Genomic DNA, 22,377 nt, shown 5'->3' with positions numbered 1-22,377 from the left:
CTACTCTAATGTATGACTCGATGCACATTTACAAATTTGGAATTTAAAGTCTGGAAAAGACATCACAGCTGCCTGAGTTTGTTCATTTCCATTTCTTTTGCTAAATTCCCAACTTCACAGGAAAATCATTCCAGATTTCACGTATTCCAGCAAATAGTTCTGCTTTGACTGCTTCCTTTTCCATCTGCAGTCGCAGCTCAGAGGCAAATTTCCAATCGAATTAGAAACACAGAAACAGAGTGCAGACCTCTGTCAGACAATTTTTTTATTTTTTTATTTTGCTTGCAGATGATTGCTGCTATTATTTTCTAAAAGGCAAAATTATCCCCAGCTCCCCATAGCAACAAATCAACTGAAAATTCCTGAATCCAGGAAGTGATCCGGATCATTCCCAACAATAAACCACTTGTTGTTTATTCCATTTCTGAGATTTCCTGAAAATTTGATCAAAATGAATCCATAACATTTAGAATTAAGACCGACATACACACAAACCAATGCTGCCGAATACATGATCTCCACCTTGGTGAAGGTAATTCTACATTAGTAGCATATATATGTGGCTTCTATAAAAAAAATATCACCAATCATGCAACCGTACATTTAATCACAGTCACACCTGACTAATGATAAAGTATTATCTTACTGGAATCTGAAGTTGTTTATGATTTTGGCCATTAGTAACACATGAGTGCAGAACTCTGCCCAGAAGCTCATTTCCACCCATAAGGTGATTTCCTGCCAATGTTCTAGTCCTCTATTCACTTTATATGTATGAACTATTAGATTCCTAGATACATTAATTATAAATAAACCGTGTTTGGCTATATTATGGTGTTTGTTGCACGCTCACATCTTAACTTGATCTCTTGTAGTAAAGATACAAAAGAGATACCCTATCTTTTCCTGTTCTGGGTAATCATACCTAGAATTTTGCAGGGATCTAGGTGTATCTTGGAAATCGTGTAAAGCCTGTTGGGAACTTCTGCAGTCATCCTAAAGGAAGCACACTTCCTTATTTTCAACATGGAGAAGCACTTATTGGCTTTTCTGAGCACACTGAGTTAGAAAGTGTGCTCATGCAAACCAGCATCAGCCTCTCCATGTTGAAATGAAATGCAAATCAGCGTTACCTTGAAAAGAGCTCTCAGCAAGCAGCTTTGTTTAAGTTGTTTTTTTTTGTTTTTTGGCTTTTTTTTTTTTTTTCAAATCTGGTTTTTCTGTTTCTATCAATTGTATTGTTAATTCCACTCGAAATAAGGGAAATGAATTGTCCTCTTTAACTGCTCTTCACTGAGACATACATTTTTACTTTGCTTCCTCTTTCTTCAAGAGCTACTAAACTTGAGTTCCATTCATTGCAAGGTTAAACATAGGAGTTCTTCCTGGATACCCTCTTTGGAAAAACACGAGCAACAGAAGACAGGAGTGGTCATTTCAACTTCAACATCCATCCAGAAATATAGTCGACTATTGCCCACTCACACATACGAATTTATTCAGCACACAGGTGTGCACGCATAATTGACTTTATAAATATGCAGTCAGTCCATGCAATTCAAAGTGGCTCAATAATAGCTAAGCTCTATCATACAAATTGTGAGCTTTGCTTTGAATGATTGGCTGTCTTCTTTTTTTTTTTTTTTTTTTTCATTTGCTAATGCAACAAAAATATCTCCCTCGGAGAACTTTCACATTAATTAGTGAATCAATGAAAGCAGCAGCATTAACATGCAGCCAATGCAGCTTTTCATTTTCTCCATGTTGGACCTTAAACATGAGCATTCAGAGAAAAGCGCAGTTTAAATAGCTGCCGTGTTAATGCGGTTGTCTTATGATTTGGAAAAAGGCTCGTATTAAAAAAGACTTTAAAAAAAAAAGCAGAATTAAAAAGGGGGTTAAAAATCAGAAGTAAAAACAGACCAATTCCCAGATGATGCAGAGTTTTTCAGAAGCACATCAGTTATTTGACTTTCTATCTGAGAAGAGATAAATGTGTCTTGCTGTAGTGTTGAAGCTGTGTGATCAGACTCACCACACCAGGAAAGATTTTGGTAAGACGGTCGACTGCTGCCATGGCTTTCGACTTCCCTCCTCCGAGGCAATCCTCAAACTCGTAGAGTGGCTGGCGAACTGGGTTTGAGTACGAGATCTTTGCGTTGTCTACAAATGTGATGTGTCTCACTCCCCATCCCTGACGACCAAAGGAGAAACATTAACATTAATTATCTTTCACCGCCTTATTCCTGGCCACTTGACCGCTATTTATCAACCTGCAGAGTACTTCATCCACAGCCTGCAAGTCAGTGAGTGGGAGGTAGTCTGTGTAATTTAAAATGAAAGAATGTAATTCCACTTTAACTTGAAGTAATGGATGTGACAATTTACAGGAGCTGCAACACAACCTTGTTATTCTTGTTCTAATCTATATGATTATCCTACAAGATCATTCTGCTGCTATAAAATCCAGCAACAATATCAACTAAGATTACACCTGAGTATTATTTATTGCAACACAGACTGCTTCAGATTCAGATGAGAACTTACTTATAGCTGTTGCATTTCATTCCACAGTTAATAAAAAGATTCAAATTTGATTTACTTTGTTTGTTCATCTTCCATTGGATGAAAATGTACATTTTTGGTCATAAGGTCTACACACCAGAACAAACAGATGTTCATCCATTTTTAAAAGAAATGTATACATAAGTATTGGCAAGATGAAAGAAAAATGTTTTTTAGTTTACCTTCTAATTTTTTATTTAATTATTTTTTCTGTAGCAATGATTCTATTAACAACATGTTGTGGTTTATAAATGATTTGAAGAACTTTGCATCTAATAAAGAAATGTTCATTTAATCAGCTCAAATTTTCAGGATGTTATGGTGACATTTCCGTTCTTCTTGTGTGCACATGGAGGCATGCTTATAGACTATCTGTAAAGCATGTGCAGTTCTTAGATAACCACCTGTGGTCTGGCTGCAGATCAATTTGGGGAAAGCCTTGCTGATCCATGCTTAAAAGATGCCACTTACATTCCTAGAAGAGCTAACAGTTGATTACGAGGTTAATCCTTTTGAGGTTATATGCTCTGCTGAGTCATATTTAGCAGTAATTTGCTCAAATCAGCAAATTCAGGGGCTCAGATCACTTTCCACTTTAAGAGCCACAATAAATGATCGTGGACCCTGAGGGCCTCAGGCGCTGGTTTTCTAGTAATTCCTAAAGTAAGGACCCGTACCCATGGGGAGGCATCTTTTCAAAATTATGGCCCCCGTCTCTGGAACAACCTGCCGGAGGACCTCAGGGCTGCAGAAAACATGAATGTTTTTAAGAGCAGGCTCAAAACTCATCTTTTTAATTTGGCTTTTACTTAGAATTTATTATGATAGTGTGGATATTTAATTTATTTACTTTTACCAAATTCTTTTTAGGGACATTTTATACTTTATTCTTGTTTTATAATTGATAGTACTGCTTTTATAATTTTCATTGTATTATCTTTATTAAAAAATTTATTGTTTTATTTTTTTATATGTATTTAATTATTTTAACATATTCTCTGGTGTCCTCCAGCGGGAGTCCTCTGTACTGGGTGTCCTTTCATGTTGCTGGTGTTCCAACTAGTGACCATGACGTGCCCCTGATGCTGTGGTCTGGTCGACTCCCGGGGCTTCATTTACGAAGCTGTCGCACGCACAAAACCCAGCGTACGCCAATTATAGTCAACTTTTGGGATTTATCAAAACACGACTTGGCGGTAAAATGTCCCGACATCCACGCCAACTCTGACCCTGGAGTACGCACAAAATCTGGAGAAATAGGAAACGGCGACACCAAAGGCAGAAAATAAAACCAAAGAAATGGTGTGAAGTTTGAGACATTTGTTCAAAATCAAATATAAACTTTCACACAGAATGTTGTACATTAACAACATGTGCCAAGAAAAAAAAAAAAAAGAAAAAAAAAGCACCTTTTATATTGTCACACCACGTAAAACATCCAGCAGTAAAATCTGTTCTGAAACGAAGCAGTTCTACATGTTATAAAAGCCATTTCACACAGTTAATAAGTCGTACAGAAGCTGCCATAATAATAAAGGTCTAAATGAATAATTACAATTAAAATGATGTGGTCGCCCATCATTAGGTTGATCAGGGTGTTTCCCCCACCTGCAGATACAAAACATGAAGTGATGGTTGGATATAAAATGTACCTAAATGCGTAAAGGTGCACAGTGGCTTTTCTGTCCCTGCGGAGGAGCTTGGAGACTCTGGAGTTCAAAGGGAAGTGACTGACAAGTTGGGGCTGATCTCTCCTTTTTCCAACCCAGTGCAGAACAGAACTATGTTCTCCACAACCAGACACGCCCTGGTGTCGCGGCCATCGGGTAGATGGAGGCAGGTGGAGGTGTGGAGGAGGAAACTTGTTATACAGCTGTAAAATGTGTACAAGATAGTGGAGGCGCTACATAACATGGTACTAAATGGCGTCAGCGCTTCACCTGCGTTCACCTGCACAATCATCCAATCTGAATGATTGTGTTGTCAATCATCCTCTCATGTTGGAACCAAACGCTGCTGCTTTACGTCTAGAAGTGATGCAACACATCAGAGGTGGAGAATTCTGATTTATTCACAAGTTTATCTCATAGTGTCATTTCTGTCAGGGTGGTGTTTATTTCTCTCCATCTCCTGCACCTCCTCCTTGATGGTGATTATTGGTTCCTCTGCGAGGACACCGCAGCTAGGGCACATAGTGGAATCACTGGCCTCCCCACTCTCCGACCACATCTGCAGCACTGCAACCCAGCTGGGACACACAGGAACACCAGTATGTTCCCAGTAAATAAACTGGAGTCCATTTTATGATATGAAACAAAGGAATGAACCACTTCCAGTATCATTTGGCGCAATTTGTTCCAGCGTATCTCTGGACTCGTTCATTTTCCCCACCAGCTTCTAATCTGTGGCAGTGGGCAGCAGCCCCCCCTTCCTCCCCCTGTGGACGAAGATGCACTTTCTCCTTACATTTTATTGTCTGACCACTTTATTTTTACTTTCAAGATAAGTCCGGTCGCTGATGAGACAAGCTGACAGCATCTGTCCCCTGGTGACGCTCCTCTGCCTTTCTGGCGGTGCTGATGTCCATCCTGTGTCCATCAGAAAAAGTATTTTTACATTTTACAACCTTATCTATTAGAATTTCTACCTCATTTTCCAGAAAATTCCTCTTTTTTGCTTTTTTTCCTTGCAGAACTGTCATGGAAATGAGATGAATTAATATTTATCAGGGGTGTTCACCTGACCTTTTATGGCCAACATGTGGGCGTGACAAGCTGTTCCTTCAGGTGCACAAAATTTAGTCTTGATCCCGATTTATGAAGCAAAACAGACGTGGGACGTGCTTGTGCACTGCTTTGTAAATCGTGAAGTTCTTTTGCGCCGCATTTCCTGTTTTCCGTACGTACGCCACCTGTAGTCAGCGTTGCTACGCACAGTTTGATAAATGAGGTCCCTGGTGCAGACGGCTCCTGCAATGGTGCTTCCTTACCAGACTCATCTGTACTCAGCAGTACGTAACTAGGTTTGTGTATTTGTGATGTTTAAGACAAGTGTTGGAAATTAATGTTGGGTGTGTGTGTGTGTGTGTGTGTGTGTGTGCGCGCGCATTTGAGTGTGTGAGAAGGGAGGAGCTGATGAATTTGTTGTTTTTTTTTTATTGTGTAAAGCACTTTTTGTTACATTTTATTGTAGGAAATGTGTTTTATAAATAAAGTTTGATTTGATTTGACTTTGAATAAGTGATCATATTTAAACAGCACAATGAATGCTAATAGAAACCATCACCAAGATGAGACTTGGTAGAAATATAACTGATCAAAATGTTTTTGGACTTTAAGCAATCCTCAGCCCTTTCATGTTTTTCCAACCTTACCATGAGCGTCCTGGCCACATTGCAGCCCAGCGTCCCAGCACCCAGAAGAAGACACTTAGTGCTAACGACTTTGTCTAGATCCAATGACGGAACAAGCCTCCATCTCATCAGTTTCAGGTTCAGGTCCACTGATGACTCTGCAAGCCTGCAAAGAGCAAAATACCCACAGTGCATAGTTATAGATCTGCCACATATATCCACACATTTCAATGTATTTTACCTTTTAGGGTCCATGCATTCACTCAGGTTGACCATTCTGGGCCCCATGGCCCCTTTTGGGTTCTTCTCCCAACCTACACTTTTTGGACAAGCTAAAAAAAAAAAAAAAAAAACATGAAAAAAAGGATAAAATAAGAATGATTTAATTGACAATCTGAAAATACAAACTATTCCAATAAAATCAGATTTCCTGAAACAGTGACTGATTCTGCCATTTGGAAAAAAAAAAACTTGCATACATTAAAGCTTAATTCATATTTTTTTATTTTTTTTTACCTCTACTCTAATACAATACACATGACAGAATAACAAACAGCTCAGATGAAATAAACTAACTGTGTTTAGACACGCTTGACACAATTGACCTGCTTCAAAATGTTTCCTGTTATAAATAAAACATGTAGAAGTGCAAGATGATATACTGTCTTACCTTTTGTACTGCCAGATATGTTAAGCATATCTTATTTATGCAGTAGAAGGACTCATTTCAACCTCATAATGATCTACAATTATAAATTTCAAATGACTTTTATTCATTTCTTTTTTAACTGAGTGATATTAAGCTGATGTGTTATAGAGCAATCATTAAAATGGGCAATTAGCTTGTAAAATCATAGAGATAATGTTTCACTGTAAACATTAAGAACAAATTATTTCCTGGGTAATATAATATTACTAAATCAATCTCTGTTTTAACCAAAATGTGCGTGTTAATAAATGTAAGGTCTAAATTTAAGGCAGGATCTCTTAAATGTTCCACTTTTTATGTAAATAGGTGAATCTATTTTAACTCCAAGAATACAACCTCTGAGTTAATTAAAACTGTGATGTGCCGAGGAAGACTGAAGGTAACAAAGCCTTCTCCTCTGAATTTCACAAAAACCTTCACATATCGCATGGCAACCCTCTTTTGTCATCCCACCATTACCATTTAAATTGCTTTCATACCTTATTGTCAGACAAAATGAATAACAAAGACACCTTGTGAGATTAGTACGGCATGAAAAGGAAGCAGACAGTCTCAGTGGAACATGTGTAAAGACTCAGGGACAAATCAACACAAGTGAGCAGACACATGCATGCAGGTAAACATTTACAAATCTGTGGACATATAGACACACACCCACACTATACACAAGCACCCAAATAAAAAGGGACAGGGGTTACCTGAGTTGTTGGGAAGTTTGGGTAGTTTGACCTGGAAGATGAGGCTGTGCTGAACAGAGCGGCTTCCCTGCAGAGTTCTGTCTCTGAAGCACAGCACCTCCACTGCATCCACTTTAGAGCCCCTAAAGTGAAAATGGCCATCGTGTACAGATTAAAGATTGGAACGTGTACGAAGAAGTGGCTTGATCCAAATCGGAAGTAAAATTTATATCTCTTCTACTCTAATCAAAACACAATGCAGGTATGATCAGGTCCATAAACATTGGGACATCATCACATTTCTCATCTTTTGGGTCTATTCACACAGTGGATTTGAGATTAAACAAACAAGATTTGCTTTAACTGCAAACTTTCAGCTTTAATTTGAGGTCATTCATGTCCAAATCAGGTGAACAGTGGAGGAATTCCAACAGTTTCTATACACGCCTCCCACTTTTTAAAGGATTTAGAGGACTAGACCTGTTTTAAAGGGTGAACAACTCAACATAGCTGAAACGCAACAGGACACGGCTGGACAAAGGATCTCCTTTCAGCTCCTCATTTCCTCATGGACCAAGTATTTCCCAAGGACTGTGGTAGCAAAATACTGTAAGACAAACTGTGCTCTAACAGTTAGCATCAGCATTAGCTTTAGCACAACATGACTAAGCATAATCGACTTTTCAGTAAATAATTAGAAGTTTATTTTCTGGCTTTCACTGACTTTTTCTTTGGATTTTTGTTGTTTATTTAATGAGGTTATTTTAGACAAGTTAGGTTTAAACACTTTTCTTGCATGCTAAACTAACATCTCCTTCCTCTAGCCTAGCGCTCTTTTGAACTCACAACAATTTTGATTGGTCTTTAACTAATCTAGATTAAATTATTTCTTTGTTCTACTCCATTGCACGTGCTGCTTACAAATAAGCATACATAGACAAAGGACCACATGTTCACTGGTCACAGGGTAACAGCAGCAGTCTTGTGACTCCACCGTCTCTATGACAACTGCAGTCATCTTGTGGCGTCTTTGGTGGGGACCAACAGCAACCATCTTGAGACTTCACCGGATACATGGTGTAGTGCCCATTCTGCACCTTAAATTCGCACATGCAGTCAACCTCACTCTAACAACAAATAGTTTATTTTTGTTATAGGATTTGTATACAGTATGGTGGAGCTCAACAGTAGTATTTACCTGAAGTACAACTGATTGATAATGACTGTGCTTTACTTTGAAAAATGTATTGTTATACTTTTAAAGAAGCCGTTGTGTGACCATTATGTGTTTTGTGAGAGTCATAGCCTGTATTATTTGCTCTGCACATGTCGTATCTGTCTATACATCTAGAAACAGAATATCAAAAGTGATATTAAGGTATAGCTTTTTGGCTCTGGAATTCTCCAGTGGTGCTCTTTGATATGTTTTATATTGATACTTCTAATATGTGTCCATAAACACTTCATAATAGCAAATTACCAGACTTATTCCTACCAATGCCAAACAGAAAACAGCTGCCAAGAGTGGGTGCTTTTTGCAGTTGGATATCTGACTCGGGAAGTTGGGAAAGAATCACTAACTTTGACTTCACCCATGAAATGTGGCGGCTATTCCCAAGTCTGAACCAGCTTCTGACCTCTGAGGCAATCTGAATGTATCATAATTTGTAAAAATGTGTTTAGTCCCTTCAGCATTATAAAAATGATTGGAGACATGACATTTTTTTAGAACCTGTTTTTGCTTAATCTGTTAGGAAGTTGCCATCGTGTCAAGTGTTGTGCTTTTGTATAAATTAAGACACTTTTATATAAACTATAATATTCATAATGTCACTCCGATATCGAATCTAAAGTAAATGTACAAAATAATGAACCTCCTTTTCACTTTTATTTTTTGTGTAAAAGACCTTCCCTATTTATGTTTTTCAAAGTCTCTCTTTTTTTAAACTATTCAATTTTAGAATTGTGAGAACACATAATGTATTACACGGATGAATGATGAAAAACAGGACAAGAATTGCTCATTAACTATACTTATAAACAGCTTATGTGTCCAGTTTTTTTTAAATATTTCACATTTGGGTTGAGCTTTAGTTGATAAATCCTTTGATCCCACGTTGAAAACTGTGTGATGGATGAAATGTCTCTCATGTGTCTGCAAAATGTCCTGTTTGACTCAAACAGAGACCAACAGGCAATGATCCAATTGAACAAATACAAAGTCAGGTCAAGAAATGTCAGTCATTTTGTAGTAACAGTGTAGCACTGCAGAGACTGCTGCAGGTCAGCCACGAGTGACTGTAAATTTTCCGGATTAACCAATTCACCTTGAGACTTCAGCAGCATCACAGACTGTTATTACCACTGAGAGGAAGGACAGCAGACCTGTGACAGGAAGAGCTGTGACTTACAAATACTCACAGCATTAACAGCTGTTTGATTTTCTCTCTTAAAAATGTGCTAAGTCTCACATGATGACATTGAATGCACCCTTGAAAGAAATTCTGCTTCATTGTGAAATAACTGAAATCTGAATTCCACATGCTCTTGATCCTTTTGCCAATATCTAAAGAGTCTCATTCTGGGAATATTAAATTAGCTCTGTAAATGTTTTATTAAAATATATGAATAAAATACATCTTATATTTATATTTAGAAGTTGGTTGTCTTGCCACAAGACAAGGCAACTGAGCTGTGACATATATGACATATATTACGATAAACCTGATACTTTGACAACTCAGAAAGGCTCAGATATAAGTTTTATTCATGTGGTGCATCTTGATTAAAATACGGAGAGTAATAAATAATCTAATCTTCAAACAACAGTTATGCAGTTTTGACCTCCCTACCAAAGTAGACCAACTGTCAATGTTGATAATAATACACATTAAAAACATGCAAACTAAGCATTTTAGTCATTGAAAAATATAGTACCAAGCATCTGAAATAAAACTTTATCTACAAGTTTCAGAAGTTTCAAGATGATTTAATTACACTGCCTGTCCTGTGTGTTGGTTTACACAATAGGCCCAATGGTATCCACAGACAGCAGCTGCCGCGTGTCACACACACTTCCTACTTAACAGCTGTTGTCCTTTCCCCAAAGTCAGTGAAAACTGCAATGTGACCGCAAAATGAGAGCGTAATAGCACTGATCTGAGAGGAAAATTTTTAGGTGAATTAAATTCGTCGCCAGTGATGTCATTTAACACAAAATCTTTAAGCAAGATCAAATTACTAAGAAAAGTCTTGACTTTTAGTTTAAGATCATGCAGAAAGGAGTTTCTAACAGTTAGAAATTGACATTAAAAGAGACCATTTTAAGGAAAATATTCTTTTTTTAAGTAAATAAAAAAGTGCATCTGTTATATTTATCTGACTAAGTGTTGACATTTACAAGTGAAATGATTTAAACTTTCAATCTCACAGCTTTCTGAGTCAACCATCAGTCAAATGCAATCACAAAAATGATAGTTTTGTGGTTACAAACTGTAAGTTTAGATATTTTAGTACTAACAACCACATGACATGATTTGTAGCCCCAATGTGTTTTGAAATTCACATTTTCACAAAGATAAATTACAAAACAAGTTATCTAGAGAAGGTCTGCATCTAGTCACTTCATAGACAGACAAACATGCATGCACACACACACACACAAATACACATTATTATGGTTTACCACTGGTTAGCCAAGAGGACCAGTAGATTTCTCAGAGGCCAACCCGGATGTTGGGACAGTGTACACGGATCATAGACGCCCACAGTAACCTTGAAAAAGTAAACAAGATGTATTTAAATTACAAAATGGGTGTGTAAATATGCTCACATGTTCAGAGCAATAAAATCTAACTGATAAGATAATCAAGAGCAATGATTTTCTAAATTCTAAATCTAATTCTAAATCTGTAACCTTGTGTAAAAACCTTCCACATCATGAAATAGAAAACTGTCCGGCAACATGTATTCAAACTTTTTAATATAATAAATAATCAGTTCACATATACAGGGTCAGAAAATTCATTGTATACTTTTAAATGTTTCTATTATTTATGGTGGTGCAGACACACAAACATTAAATAAATATAACATCAATATTGTACTTTCAGACTTTGCAATCAATAACCTAATCGTCTTAATGTGAATACCTTCTTAAAGTTAGTGAAAAATGTCTCCCAGTCCCCAAGTGGAGCCATCTGAACGGTTTCATCCGTGTACTTTATTAGGAAGTAAGGAACGGCAGTGGTCCCTATTTGCATACACAGGCCGTCATAGGCTTCCTGCAGGGCAGCAACCTGAGATGGGAGTAATTCATTAACAATAGCAAAGAAAGTGTTCTACTGTGTCAAACAATCTGTACTTTATTAGTGGTGGTTCACTGAGACACACTTTTTAAACACCTAGTTTGATCGAGAAAACGTGTCTGATTTATTGCATATATCTGAAAAATATCACAATCGTTGGGAAATGTTTCTAATAAATGGTTAAAATGTGAAAGAGTTTAGTTTTTCTTGAATATATTTATATTGATAGAGTGCAACACAACTGAATTGAGACAATTTGAACAAACTAGATGTGTGTCCATTAATTGTGAATAAACCTGTTTAGCTTATTTATTACCATGATCATTTTTTATTTTCAACAGCCTCAAAGACAAAACTTTATTGAACGTTTGGAGCCTAAAGGTAGGACAGGAAATGTTTTCCAGGAGCAATTTAGTTTGTTTGTTTTTTTTTATCATATTGCCTAAGATCCTATTTATACAAACTTCAGCAAATTCATAAAGTACAATAACACAAAAAATATAAAAGATTTAATCACCGGTGGAACAGAAAGGACAGCAAAAACATCCTCCAATCATTTAACAGACTCATTCTAAAACACTGGATGTTGATATGTCTGAAACTAACTAAGCGGGGGCTAAAGCTGAGCAGCTAACCAAGCTAACTACGGTACACACTTACTGTATACAAAAGGGGACATTATGGCAGAGACGTACCTATGTTGAGTCAGAAAAATAAAAAATGTTTCGCAGAAGACGACTTCCACTTGGTGAAAGTCTGAAGAGGGGTGTTTGGACTTTTCAGTTGGGTATTTTCAAAATGTAGCTTCTTTTAGAATCTCCTACTCTGCCTTTAACAACTGGCAGGTGTGTAACAAACAAACACAATCTATATATAGATGCATAGATATAATTCTATATAATTCAGATATAATTCTTATTTAAAAGATTGTTAAACATAAATGTACATTTTTATGAAGGCCTCAAGAGTGGCAGCCCTACTGTCATAAAGTGTTTGTGGTGAGGATGAAAACGTCACAAATATCTAAAGCAGACATCTCAAACTCTGGTTGTCAAGTGCCGCTGTCTGCAGGCTCACAATTCGTTTGAATCAAACGTGTTGAAGCCGGCAAACATCTAAAACCTGCAGGACCACAAGGACTTTAGTTTAATGTAGAGGATAAATGTAAAGTACAAGCAGAAGCACATGTACATAAAAAAAACTAACCTGTCTTGCTGAGAAAACTTGTTCAATGACAGAAGGTTGTTGGACAATCTTTATCCCATCAGGGAAACAGAGTGCAGGGAAGCAGAACCAGTAGTAGAAATGGTACTTCTTTAGATCCTGCAAACATACAGGAGTCATTTAAAAACTAGCAAATTATGAAAAACAAAAACAGCCACACATGAAGGTAATAATATATCAAATTGAGATGCTTATTTCATATTATGTGTACGCACTGCATAGGTCAACAGAATGAATCTGGAGAGGACAGACGGATCCTTCAGCGCAGCTCCAGACTGTACAGCATCCCATATCTACACAGCAAAAAGGCAGGGAAAATTAAAGCATAACTTGGTGACAATATCTGATGACTTCTTAACAGATATTTCCCACCAGGTGAGTGCATGTGAATAGAAATGTGTCCCTGCAACGCTTCCCTTTTGTGTGGCCATTACCTCTTTGGCCTCGTTCTCCAGCAGAGCCTTCTTATCAGTAGTCTTAAAGGCATCGAGTGTGTTGGTGTTAAACAGCGTTCCAACAGCTGGACAGCAGCGGGCGGGAGTTGGACCATCGCTGTAAGCAAAACATTGTATGTCGTTGCAGTAAGTAAAGAAAGTAAATTGTTAGAGAATAATAAAACACACTGGCTATTAAATTTGAACCTTTATGCTTTTTAGCAAAATGTTTGTAAAGCACTTTTCAGAGCTTTGCATAAAATACTACAAGGAAATTAAAACATGTTTAAAAGAGTGTCTCAAAATCATTAATAAAGTGCTTAAAACTAAATGTTTTAACCTGGATGTGAAAGTGTCTGCATTTGGTAAAGGTTTAATCTCCACTAGCAGTTTCTACCACGTTTGCAGCAAAACCAATAAATGCTGCTTCTATGTGTTTAGTCTGTACTGCTTGGATCTTGCCAGGTTTATATTCCCTGAACATATCACAGATGTGTTCTGGTATTTGTAGACTACAGTAAATTTTTAACATCTATGTGTCTGACTGGAAGCTAGTGTAAACATGTTAAAACTGGTGTGATGTGTTCAGATCTGTTAGTCCTTGTTAAAATGACAGCAGAGTTCTGGATGAGACGCAGCTGTTTAACTTTTTTTAATTCCTATTGAAAGACCGGTACAGTAATCTGGTCTACTGGAGATGAATGTTGGATGACTTTTTATGGTCTTTCTGGGAGACTAAACTTTCAATTCTGTTGATGTTTCTGACTTGGTAAAAAAAAAAAAGTTTCCTTGGTAAAAGCTTTGATAAGATCTGAGTATATTAACACACCAAGGTTACAAACTCAAGGTCCTTACCAATGCTTCCCCTCTTGTCTTTGTTATCAATCAGAATAAAATCAGGTTTGTACTATTTTTTGAGAAAAAATGTCCCTCATCCAGTAGTTTATTTGCTCCAGACACAGGATGTCTATCTGTCTTGTGACAGAGACACATAAAGTTGTGTGTCATCATCTTCAAAACTGTAATAATTGATGTTAAAGTTCTGTAATATTTGAGCATTTACAAGTTGAACTAAAGAAATGCAATAACGGATGCCTGAGGGACTTAACAAGTCACAGCCATTCTCTCAGAATCATAGCTGCCCATCCTAACAATGACTTCAGCGTGTGCAACAGGAGTTCGTTAGCTACGGTATCAAACACCGTGCTGAGATCTAACAGAACCAGGACTGATCATGACCAGAATCCGTCTTTATCCACATACCACTTTGGCCAGTGCCGTGTCAGTGCTGTGATGAGGTCAGAGGCCTGACTGAAACTTAGCAAGATTTATGCTTTTATTGTGTTGGTTAGATACAACTTTCCAAATAATCTTAGACATGATAGAAAGGTTAGAGACAGCTATCCAAGAAAACATTCTATGTTGAATAAAACCAGCTTATCAGCTCTAACTGGAAAATATAACAGAAAATATAAACACTTGTGTTTATAACGTTAATAAATTGAACACAAATACTGACTTTTGCATTTCCATCTAATTAAATAGGCCATTTCTTTTATGACCGAGCAACATTTGATGAAGGACAAATACATCCTCCCATTAAAGTCTTCCTGCGTGTCATAGCACTCCTAACACAAGACTTTTCACTTGTGTTTTATGAATTACAACAAATAAAACAAACAAAAAGACTACAGTCTTTCCTACACTGATAGATGTGTAACTTAATGTGCAACTTTCCGCTTGCTTTCCTCTCTCCATCTCCAGCTGACCACCCGCTCTGCTGCTGTAAGGTAAAAATGAAAGTTTAGAAAGGTAATCTTTTTTTTTTCTCTCCTCATTAATTTGGGTGTTGTGTTAGATTTTTCTCTGTTACGGTTCATTCTTTTTGTCACCTACTGTGAACATATTTGTTTTTAAGTAGAAGAGCCTCATTTTTGATGTTGGGCAAGAGCTTCCTCGAGGCAGTGGCACAACGTCGGGGCCCGCCTACTTCTCTGTCTTTCTTCTTTCATGCCATTAAGTTCACCAGGAAAAGTGTGTGCCGTTTCTACTTTTGTGGTATGGCTCTAAAATCTGTCCATACTGGTACTGAAACCTTTCCCAGCTGCTATCAGGTGAGAAACAGGGTATGCCTTGGATTGGTTGCCAGTTCACATTCAAAACGCATGAGCAAATTGTGAAGTGCTAACAGACAGATTTCATCATCAGCATCAATGTCTTGTGATAAGGAAGTGTTTTAAGAGAAGATAAATTACCAGAAGTGAAACTTGCTTAAAGAAAAAAAAGGAACATGAAAAGGGTGAGGAAAGGGTGAGGAAAGACACCAAACCTTCCCCACCTCACCTCCTTCTTTATGAACAGCATGACTACAAAGGGGCTCCAGCTGGAGCCAGTGAGCAAGTGGAGGTCAAACACAGAGTTGAAATGGAAGGAAATGCACCTGCGGGTGTTGAAACATGTGGCACTTAATCTGCCATTTAGAGATACTGAGGTTGACGGAAATATCTGTGCATGAAAGCTTTCTGCACTGCTTTCCACAGGGCTATGGACTGTGAGCGGCCAATTCGTATAACAGAGACGTTAGCAGACGAAGTGGAGAGTGTCAGTTTTCAGAATTAAGTTAAAATTATTCTGATGATTATTCTGCGCTTAAAAGATAAAAGCTGCGTTTTTATATGTGTGTTATATGTATTTACCTAATAACCTGTTAGTTTTCAATGTGTACCTTGGATATGTAACAGCATTTATGTGTGTTGTCATGACACAAGCCACACGGCCAGATATCTTATTTGTAAAAAGCAAGAACGTCCCCACTTTCTAAGAAGCAGAGTTTTTCCACCTATCTATTTTCTCACACCACTTAAGCGCATTTCAAGCGATGGTGAACTTGAGCCTCTCACACCTGCCATCAGACAGATTGCACACTGGACAGGTCACCAGTCCACAAGACAAATAACTGCACAGTAACTCCTACAGCCAATCCAGAACCAAAATGGAGCTTGTAAGTGTTATTATTACCATCTGACTGACAGCTTGAAATGGTGGGATTTTTTCACATTTGACTGTGATGTGGATTTTCTGTTTGAATGCTAAATGTATAATAACTACTTTTAACAATACGGCTGTAGTGGCTAAGTGTACGCTTAAAACCACTGAGACAGCTGTTTGCACGCCGTGTCACCATCTTTTCATTAGTTTGTCTGATTGAGGAACAAAAAGTGTCCAAAACTTCAACATTTTACTTCACTGAAAATGTGTTCCACAGTCCAGCAAGTGTTCATTGTAATAATCCAGATCCATCTTCATCATATATTCCAATAATCAACAAGCCGACCTCACACAGCACAAGCAGTGGCAGCGACAGCGATCTAAACCTTGTTTGTTCCTTCTGTGCAACAACACCCATCACCTGATAAACCGTATCCTCTGGCTTAAAGGCTTTCGATAAAGAGTGTCTTTTCCTGAATGATAACAGAATGGACAAGCTGTCTGAAGGGTTTGTAGTTTCGATTCTGCTGCTTTAGGCCACCTCAAGTGGTTTTGCAAGGTTTTGTTTTTCACAATTAAAATTCCAACATTGCACCCTTATTAGAAATCTGAGAAATGTTAAAATGATCTCAATACAAGAGTAAACAACAACTCTGTTCTCGGGACTTCTACTCAGCAGATCTGTGTTTTTATAGCTTTGCATGTTTCTGATCCAACATTCATGTCTCCTGTAAGTCTGTTAGTGTTTTTTCTTTATTTTTTTTCCCCCCAAAGCTTTATCGGGCTATAAAGTGCAAAAACATGGAAAAGGAGCATTTTTATAAGTTTGTATTTTCCAAATTAACTCATTTTATTTATTTTTAGAATTAAATATCAGCTTATGCTGCAGTTATTTTTGTTTTGTTCGTTTTTTTGTTTTTTTTTATTATTATTATTTTTACCAAAAATCTAAATAATCCATGTATTTTTGTTGGAAAAATCCTGAGTATACTTTAGAATTTGTGTCTGCAGTTGTTTTGTCAAATAATATTTGATCATTTACAGAAAACAGGTGGTTTTATAGCCATGTTTACAAAACCAGGTGAGGTATCTTTAAAAACACTAAAGACACACTATAGCAATAAGCTTTTAAAGGTTCATAAGCAACACATTCTTTGAGCACAGTTTTTGGGTTAAGAACACACAGTGTCACACTTACACATCAAATGCACTAAACTCCAGAGTTAGACGAGTGGGCAAACCAACTGGGTCCCCTGTAAACACAGATAAAACATTTTAAATCAAATATATTATGCATAATTTATAATTAATCACATGTAGAAACTTGATGCCTTTGAGCACACCGCTCACCATTGTAGTAATATCCTTTAATGCATTTGGGGCTCTCATCCAACCTGTAGTCATTGAGTTTCTTCTGAGTGAGTTGGTGCCAGAATCCAGCCTCCAGGGCACTGCTAAAGGGTGCAAACTGCAGCTTGATGTCAGCAGACGACGATGATCCTTCACTGATATCAGATGCCATTACAACTTCACTGAGCAGCTGCGCAGCCAAACTTTACAAGCTCTGGAATGAATCAGAGGTTGGGGAAAAGGGTTAAAAATGCCTCATATTCTGCTAGATCTAGAAACACAGAGTACAATTAAGTTCCAGTTCCAGCCATATATTGTTAAAATTGAGTTTAACAGAAGCAAACATACTGTGTAATCACAGACTCTTGTGACCAGAGTAGACGAAGCGCCTCACTGAGCCCTCAATGATGGCAAAGCTGTCCTTGAAGGCACTTGTACGCCTTTTGAGAGCAGCTTTATCTTGCAAAAAGACTTCTTAACATGTGGACACAAGCCCTGTAATAAGAGGATGATCCTCTGCTTAATTTTTTTTTGCAGCTGCAGAGTTCAGGACCCCTGAAAGACTCATTTGTCCCAGTGACGGAAACAACAGATACACTTGATAAGCGTGATCTAATTTACTCTGTTTCAAATTACTCAATTGCCACAACAGTCAAGAGGTCACAGAGGCAAGATGTCAATGTGTTGTGCTGAAGATATTTTTTACTTGTTTTATATTAATTTGCAATAAGCTGTATTAAATAAAACGCAGGTAGAGCTACACATTCGATTTAGTTGTACTGATTGAAAAGAAGAATGTCATTTTTATCTAAATCTTTATTCACCATCATTACTATGGATGAGGGAAAATATCAAATCTTATACTAATCAAGATTGGGTTCTCAGAAATTAGAGATCAATCCATGAATGTCAAGAATCTATTTACTCTTAATAGAAGACATGAAAAGACGCCTAGAAAGTGGAAGTTCTGAAAGTCCATGCACAAGATGACTGAATGAAAAGTCCAATAAACATGATTCATTCATTTTATTTTTTATATTATTATCATCTATATAATAAAAAAAAAATTAAAAAGTCAAACAAACGTTAAAACATGATAGTAAGTCTGTGGAAACATTTTGGAGGTTAAATAAAATAAAACCATAACAAACACCATTGCAGGTTTCCAGCCAGGAAAAAACAGGAAAACATCTGGTTGTCGTTGCTGCCAGCCATCGGACCAGTAGAATATAACATAAAAGTGTTGTCCTAACTTCAAATAATGTAAAAAAAAAAAAAAAAAAAACTTTTATCAATCAAAAATAATTTATAAAGCCCTTTTCATACAAAATGGAGCTTAAAAGTGTACATAACACAAACAAATTATGAATGAATAAAAACCGTCACACAGGCTATGGTTACAATATTTTTTCATTCTGAACTTAGTACTCAGAATTAAATAACTCTGAATTATAGTATTCTCATACATGCTTACATTAAAATATTTATTTTGAATTGAAGTTTACACAGAAAACACGTTTATATTCCATTACTAAATTCAGCTTTAGATCTGGGAGGTAGTGGGGGTTCTGACTGGACAGGGGACAGTCATGACATAATTACACCTGGGAAAAAACAAACTCTTCTTTTCGGCTCCAACATGGAGGACTTCATAATTAGTACTATTTTTATATAAAATGATAGAGGAATGAATAAATTTGGATTGAAAAAGAAAAAATTAAAACTAACCACGAATGTAAACAGTAACATCCCCAAAAGACTAAAACGTATTGGGCCTAAAAGTGAACCTTGGGGAACCCCACATTTTATTTTACGGGTTTTTAAGAAGTATGTATCCATACTTACAAAAAGAATCTCAGTCTGTGAGATAGGACTTGTGTTCATATTTAATCTTAGAATCAGAGCTTTTATGCTTTGTTGCACAGAGCAGAGATACAATATCGCATCTCAGAAATAAATTTATCAATGCTAGAAACTGCTGTGCACTGAAGAAAGAAAAAAACAACAACCAAGAAACAGGATATTAATGTCTGGTGGAGCAGCCGGCTCATACACAGAGGCTACAGCTCCTCAATGCAGCCATGACAGGTTCAATTGTATGTCACTCCTGCTTTCTCTGACCCTTTTCCTGTCAAACAGTTGTCCAATTAGGGCCTCTAGACCACAAAGCAAACGAACAACACATTGAGGTTATCCTTCTTTTGATCTGATGAAATATTACAGATCCCACCACATGATTCACCTAGAAAAAGAAGTCAAATAATGAAACACAAACTTTGTGGAGTAAATAAAAACAGTAGTTTATATTGATAATAATGAAAAGGCAGTCCTTGGCATGTATTAAAGTATGGTCTGAGAGCAATGCTGTGAAAATGGTTTACCCATGAATTTTTGCTAGCGCACCCATATAAAGAAGTTAGGTGCACCAGTGCAACCACTGCAAAGGCTTAGTCTGGAGCTTTGTAATGTCCTTTATGCTGCAAACAAAAGCAATGAATGAGTGTTCAGATCACAGAATAGAAGGATGTCAGTTAGATTCTGTCTTTTCTATCACATATTAAGAACATGTTATTACTATCATTTAATAACTAGTACGCAGCTACAGACATTTTTCTTGTTGATTCTCTTTTAATGATGGCTAATGTGGCTGCAAATATATGATTCAACTGGCCACGTCTTCTAATTGCCTTATGAATAAAAAATATTGGAGGCAGTCAGACAACAAGGAAAAAAACAACTCCTGTGTAAAAAAGATTATCCTATAACAGTCCTCTGAACTGTTAAACCTAATCACGAGGTGTAAAGATAGTTTCATCTCTAGTTAGTATATAACTACACTAACTGAGAGCAGGTATCTGCAGATATAGTATCAACAGGGAAAATCTGAGTGGATGTAAACATTTTCTACTCCACCATGAATATGTATTTTACCCTTTAATCATAGCTGAAGATGAATTAGTATAACTGAAAAGTGTTTAAATGCTTCAGCCAATAGAAAGTCATTTATTAGGTCAAAGCCACTTTCTGCAGAAAAAAAGGATCCGAATAAAACTTTCTGCTAACATGTTTAAACCAAATTTTGAGGTTTAGAGGTAACTAAGAAATGATCCATACTTAGTAAGTATTCTATAGTGAAACATGTATGCACTTAGTCTACAATGCTCTAATTAATCAGAGCCATGAAAGCAATGCCATAAAGTGAGCATTTTCCTCACATAGTTGTATTAAAAGTTGCATTTTTGTCATCATTTTGGGCGACCATCTGTCTTGTGGGGTAACCAATGATTGGTAATAACTGTCCTTAATTCAAAACAGAGAATTCATCAGTTTTGTCTCAAAATTTAATCAGTGGTATCTCAGTTTTACGTGGACACCATCTTTGCACATTTAAATAAGTTTTATTGACTTTGGAGAAAAAAATTGGGCATTGTAACTGCATTATGAGGGAGATCCTACCAATTTAGAATAAACGTATAAAATCATAGTTTACAAAAAATTATAGCGCTCACAAGCCTTTATTGCCTATACTGTCAATTTAACTACTGATACTAGTTAAACTAGTAATATTGTTGAAGAAATATGTTAATTTTAAGGCAAATCATGGTCGCCACAAATGACTTTTTAGTAAGCTATGTCTTTTTAACGGTAAAAACACTGAAATCTCTTCATTTGTTTTTTTTTTTTACATTAATGCATTTATACACTACACTCAAAATGTTTTAAAAATGACAAAATACGTCCTTAGGTTTAGTATATGGAAATTGACATTTTCAAAAGTCTTACCCATCAATGACCCATATAAATCATAACACATACAATGCTATTAAGACACTTTATACAATGTTCGCCACATTTTCATTATTTTTTTTTCTCATTTCTGGAACATGTACAACCTTACAACCTAGTTTCTGGTAGATAAAACTACATGTGATGTAGAAATTGAAAAATAGGAAATTGGACATGACTTTTTACCAAGGGTTGGCTAATTTACGGCACTTTTATTTGTAAAGCGCAATTCAACAACAGGGTGATTCAAAGGACTTTACAGATATGTTAAAACAGAAAATAAGAAACATTATTTAAAATTAAAACAAGAAAGAAAGGAAAAGGAATCAACATTAAATAACTAGACAACAATGATGATTTAGATCGTTTTAATACTTATTAAGGGGAAATTGGGTGTGTCTAAATCACAGCTGTTCACAGCATTACTAAGTAGCCACTTCAAAACTTTCTGTATAATTTAGACCAAACCTAAGTAACCTCTTTAAATCAAAGCATTTTAACCTAATTAATGTTTGGTTGTATAGCATCATAACAACGTTAATAGCTGTGATGGCTACATGATTAAGAGATACAGTCTGGGAGAATATTGCAGTGTAAAAAAAAAAAAAAAAAAAAAAAGTTGTGGACCTGATTGCCTTTACATGCTCCAAACTGAGAAACAATGCATGTTGGATTAATATTAATGCACTTCCATCATCTAACACAAAGCTAGTTTATATCTATTTTGACCAATTCGTCTCTAAATAAATGACAATATGTACAAAGCCGAATTCAAGACATTCAGACATTTTTAGCCCATTCCATCTTTTAACAACCAATTTTACTTCTCATGGCTAATTCATGGTTTCAATGAAGTAAGAGATAAAGCAGCAGCTCCTTCAACAGTATAAACGTTCATTAATACCACACCAATTCCGCAGGGAAATACATGATAACACATATTTACGCAACAAACTAGACTATTTAGGTTAGCTTAATATCAGAC

General features: G+C 36.6%; 1 protein-coding gene across 1 annotated transcript in view; it reads right to left on the bottom strand.

The window, feature by feature from the left end:
- Positions 1 to 17,808, bottom strand: part of atg7 (ATG7 autophagy related 7 homolog) — a 75,443-nt gene extending 57,635 nt beyond the window's left edge. The window contains exons 1-11 of the mRNA XM_079241532.1: positions 17,607 to 17,808; positions 17,455 to 17,509; positions 13,269 to 13,386; positions 13,050 to 13,127; positions 12,817 to 12,933; positions 11,455 to 11,601; positions 10,989 to 11,077; positions 7,325 to 7,446; positions 6,159 to 6,249; positions 5,939 to 6,083; positions 2,036 to 2,194 (exon numbers count right to left, since the gene is read on the bottom strand). Coding sequence (XP_079097658.1) covers positions 2,036 to 2,194; positions 5,939 to 6,083; positions 6,159 to 6,249; positions 7,325 to 7,446; positions 10,989 to 11,077; positions 11,455 to 11,601; positions 12,817 to 12,933; positions 13,050 to 13,127; positions 13,269 to 13,386; positions 17,455 to 17,509; positions 17,607 to 17,778 — 1,293 coding nt within the window. The 5' untranslated portion in view covers positions 17,779 to 17,808. The remainder of the gene's footprint in view (positions 1 to 2,035; positions 2,195 to 5,938; positions 6,084 to 6,158; positions 6,250 to 7,324; positions 7,447 to 10,988; positions 11,078 to 11,454; positions 11,602 to 12,816; positions 12,934 to 13,049; positions 13,128 to 13,268; positions 13,387 to 17,454; positions 17,510 to 17,606) is intronic.
- Between the last annotated feature and the right edge of the window lie 4,569 nt (positions 17,809 to 22,377).

The sequence above is a fragment of the Telmatherina bonti genome (genome assembly GCF_933228915.1).
Source record: "Telmatherina bonti genome assembly, chromosome: 6".
NCBI lineage: Eukaryota > Metazoa > Chordata > Actinopteri > Atheriniformes > Telmatherinidae > Telmatherina > Telmatherina bonti.
This window is presented reverse-complemented; position numbering and strand designations above follow the sequence as displayed.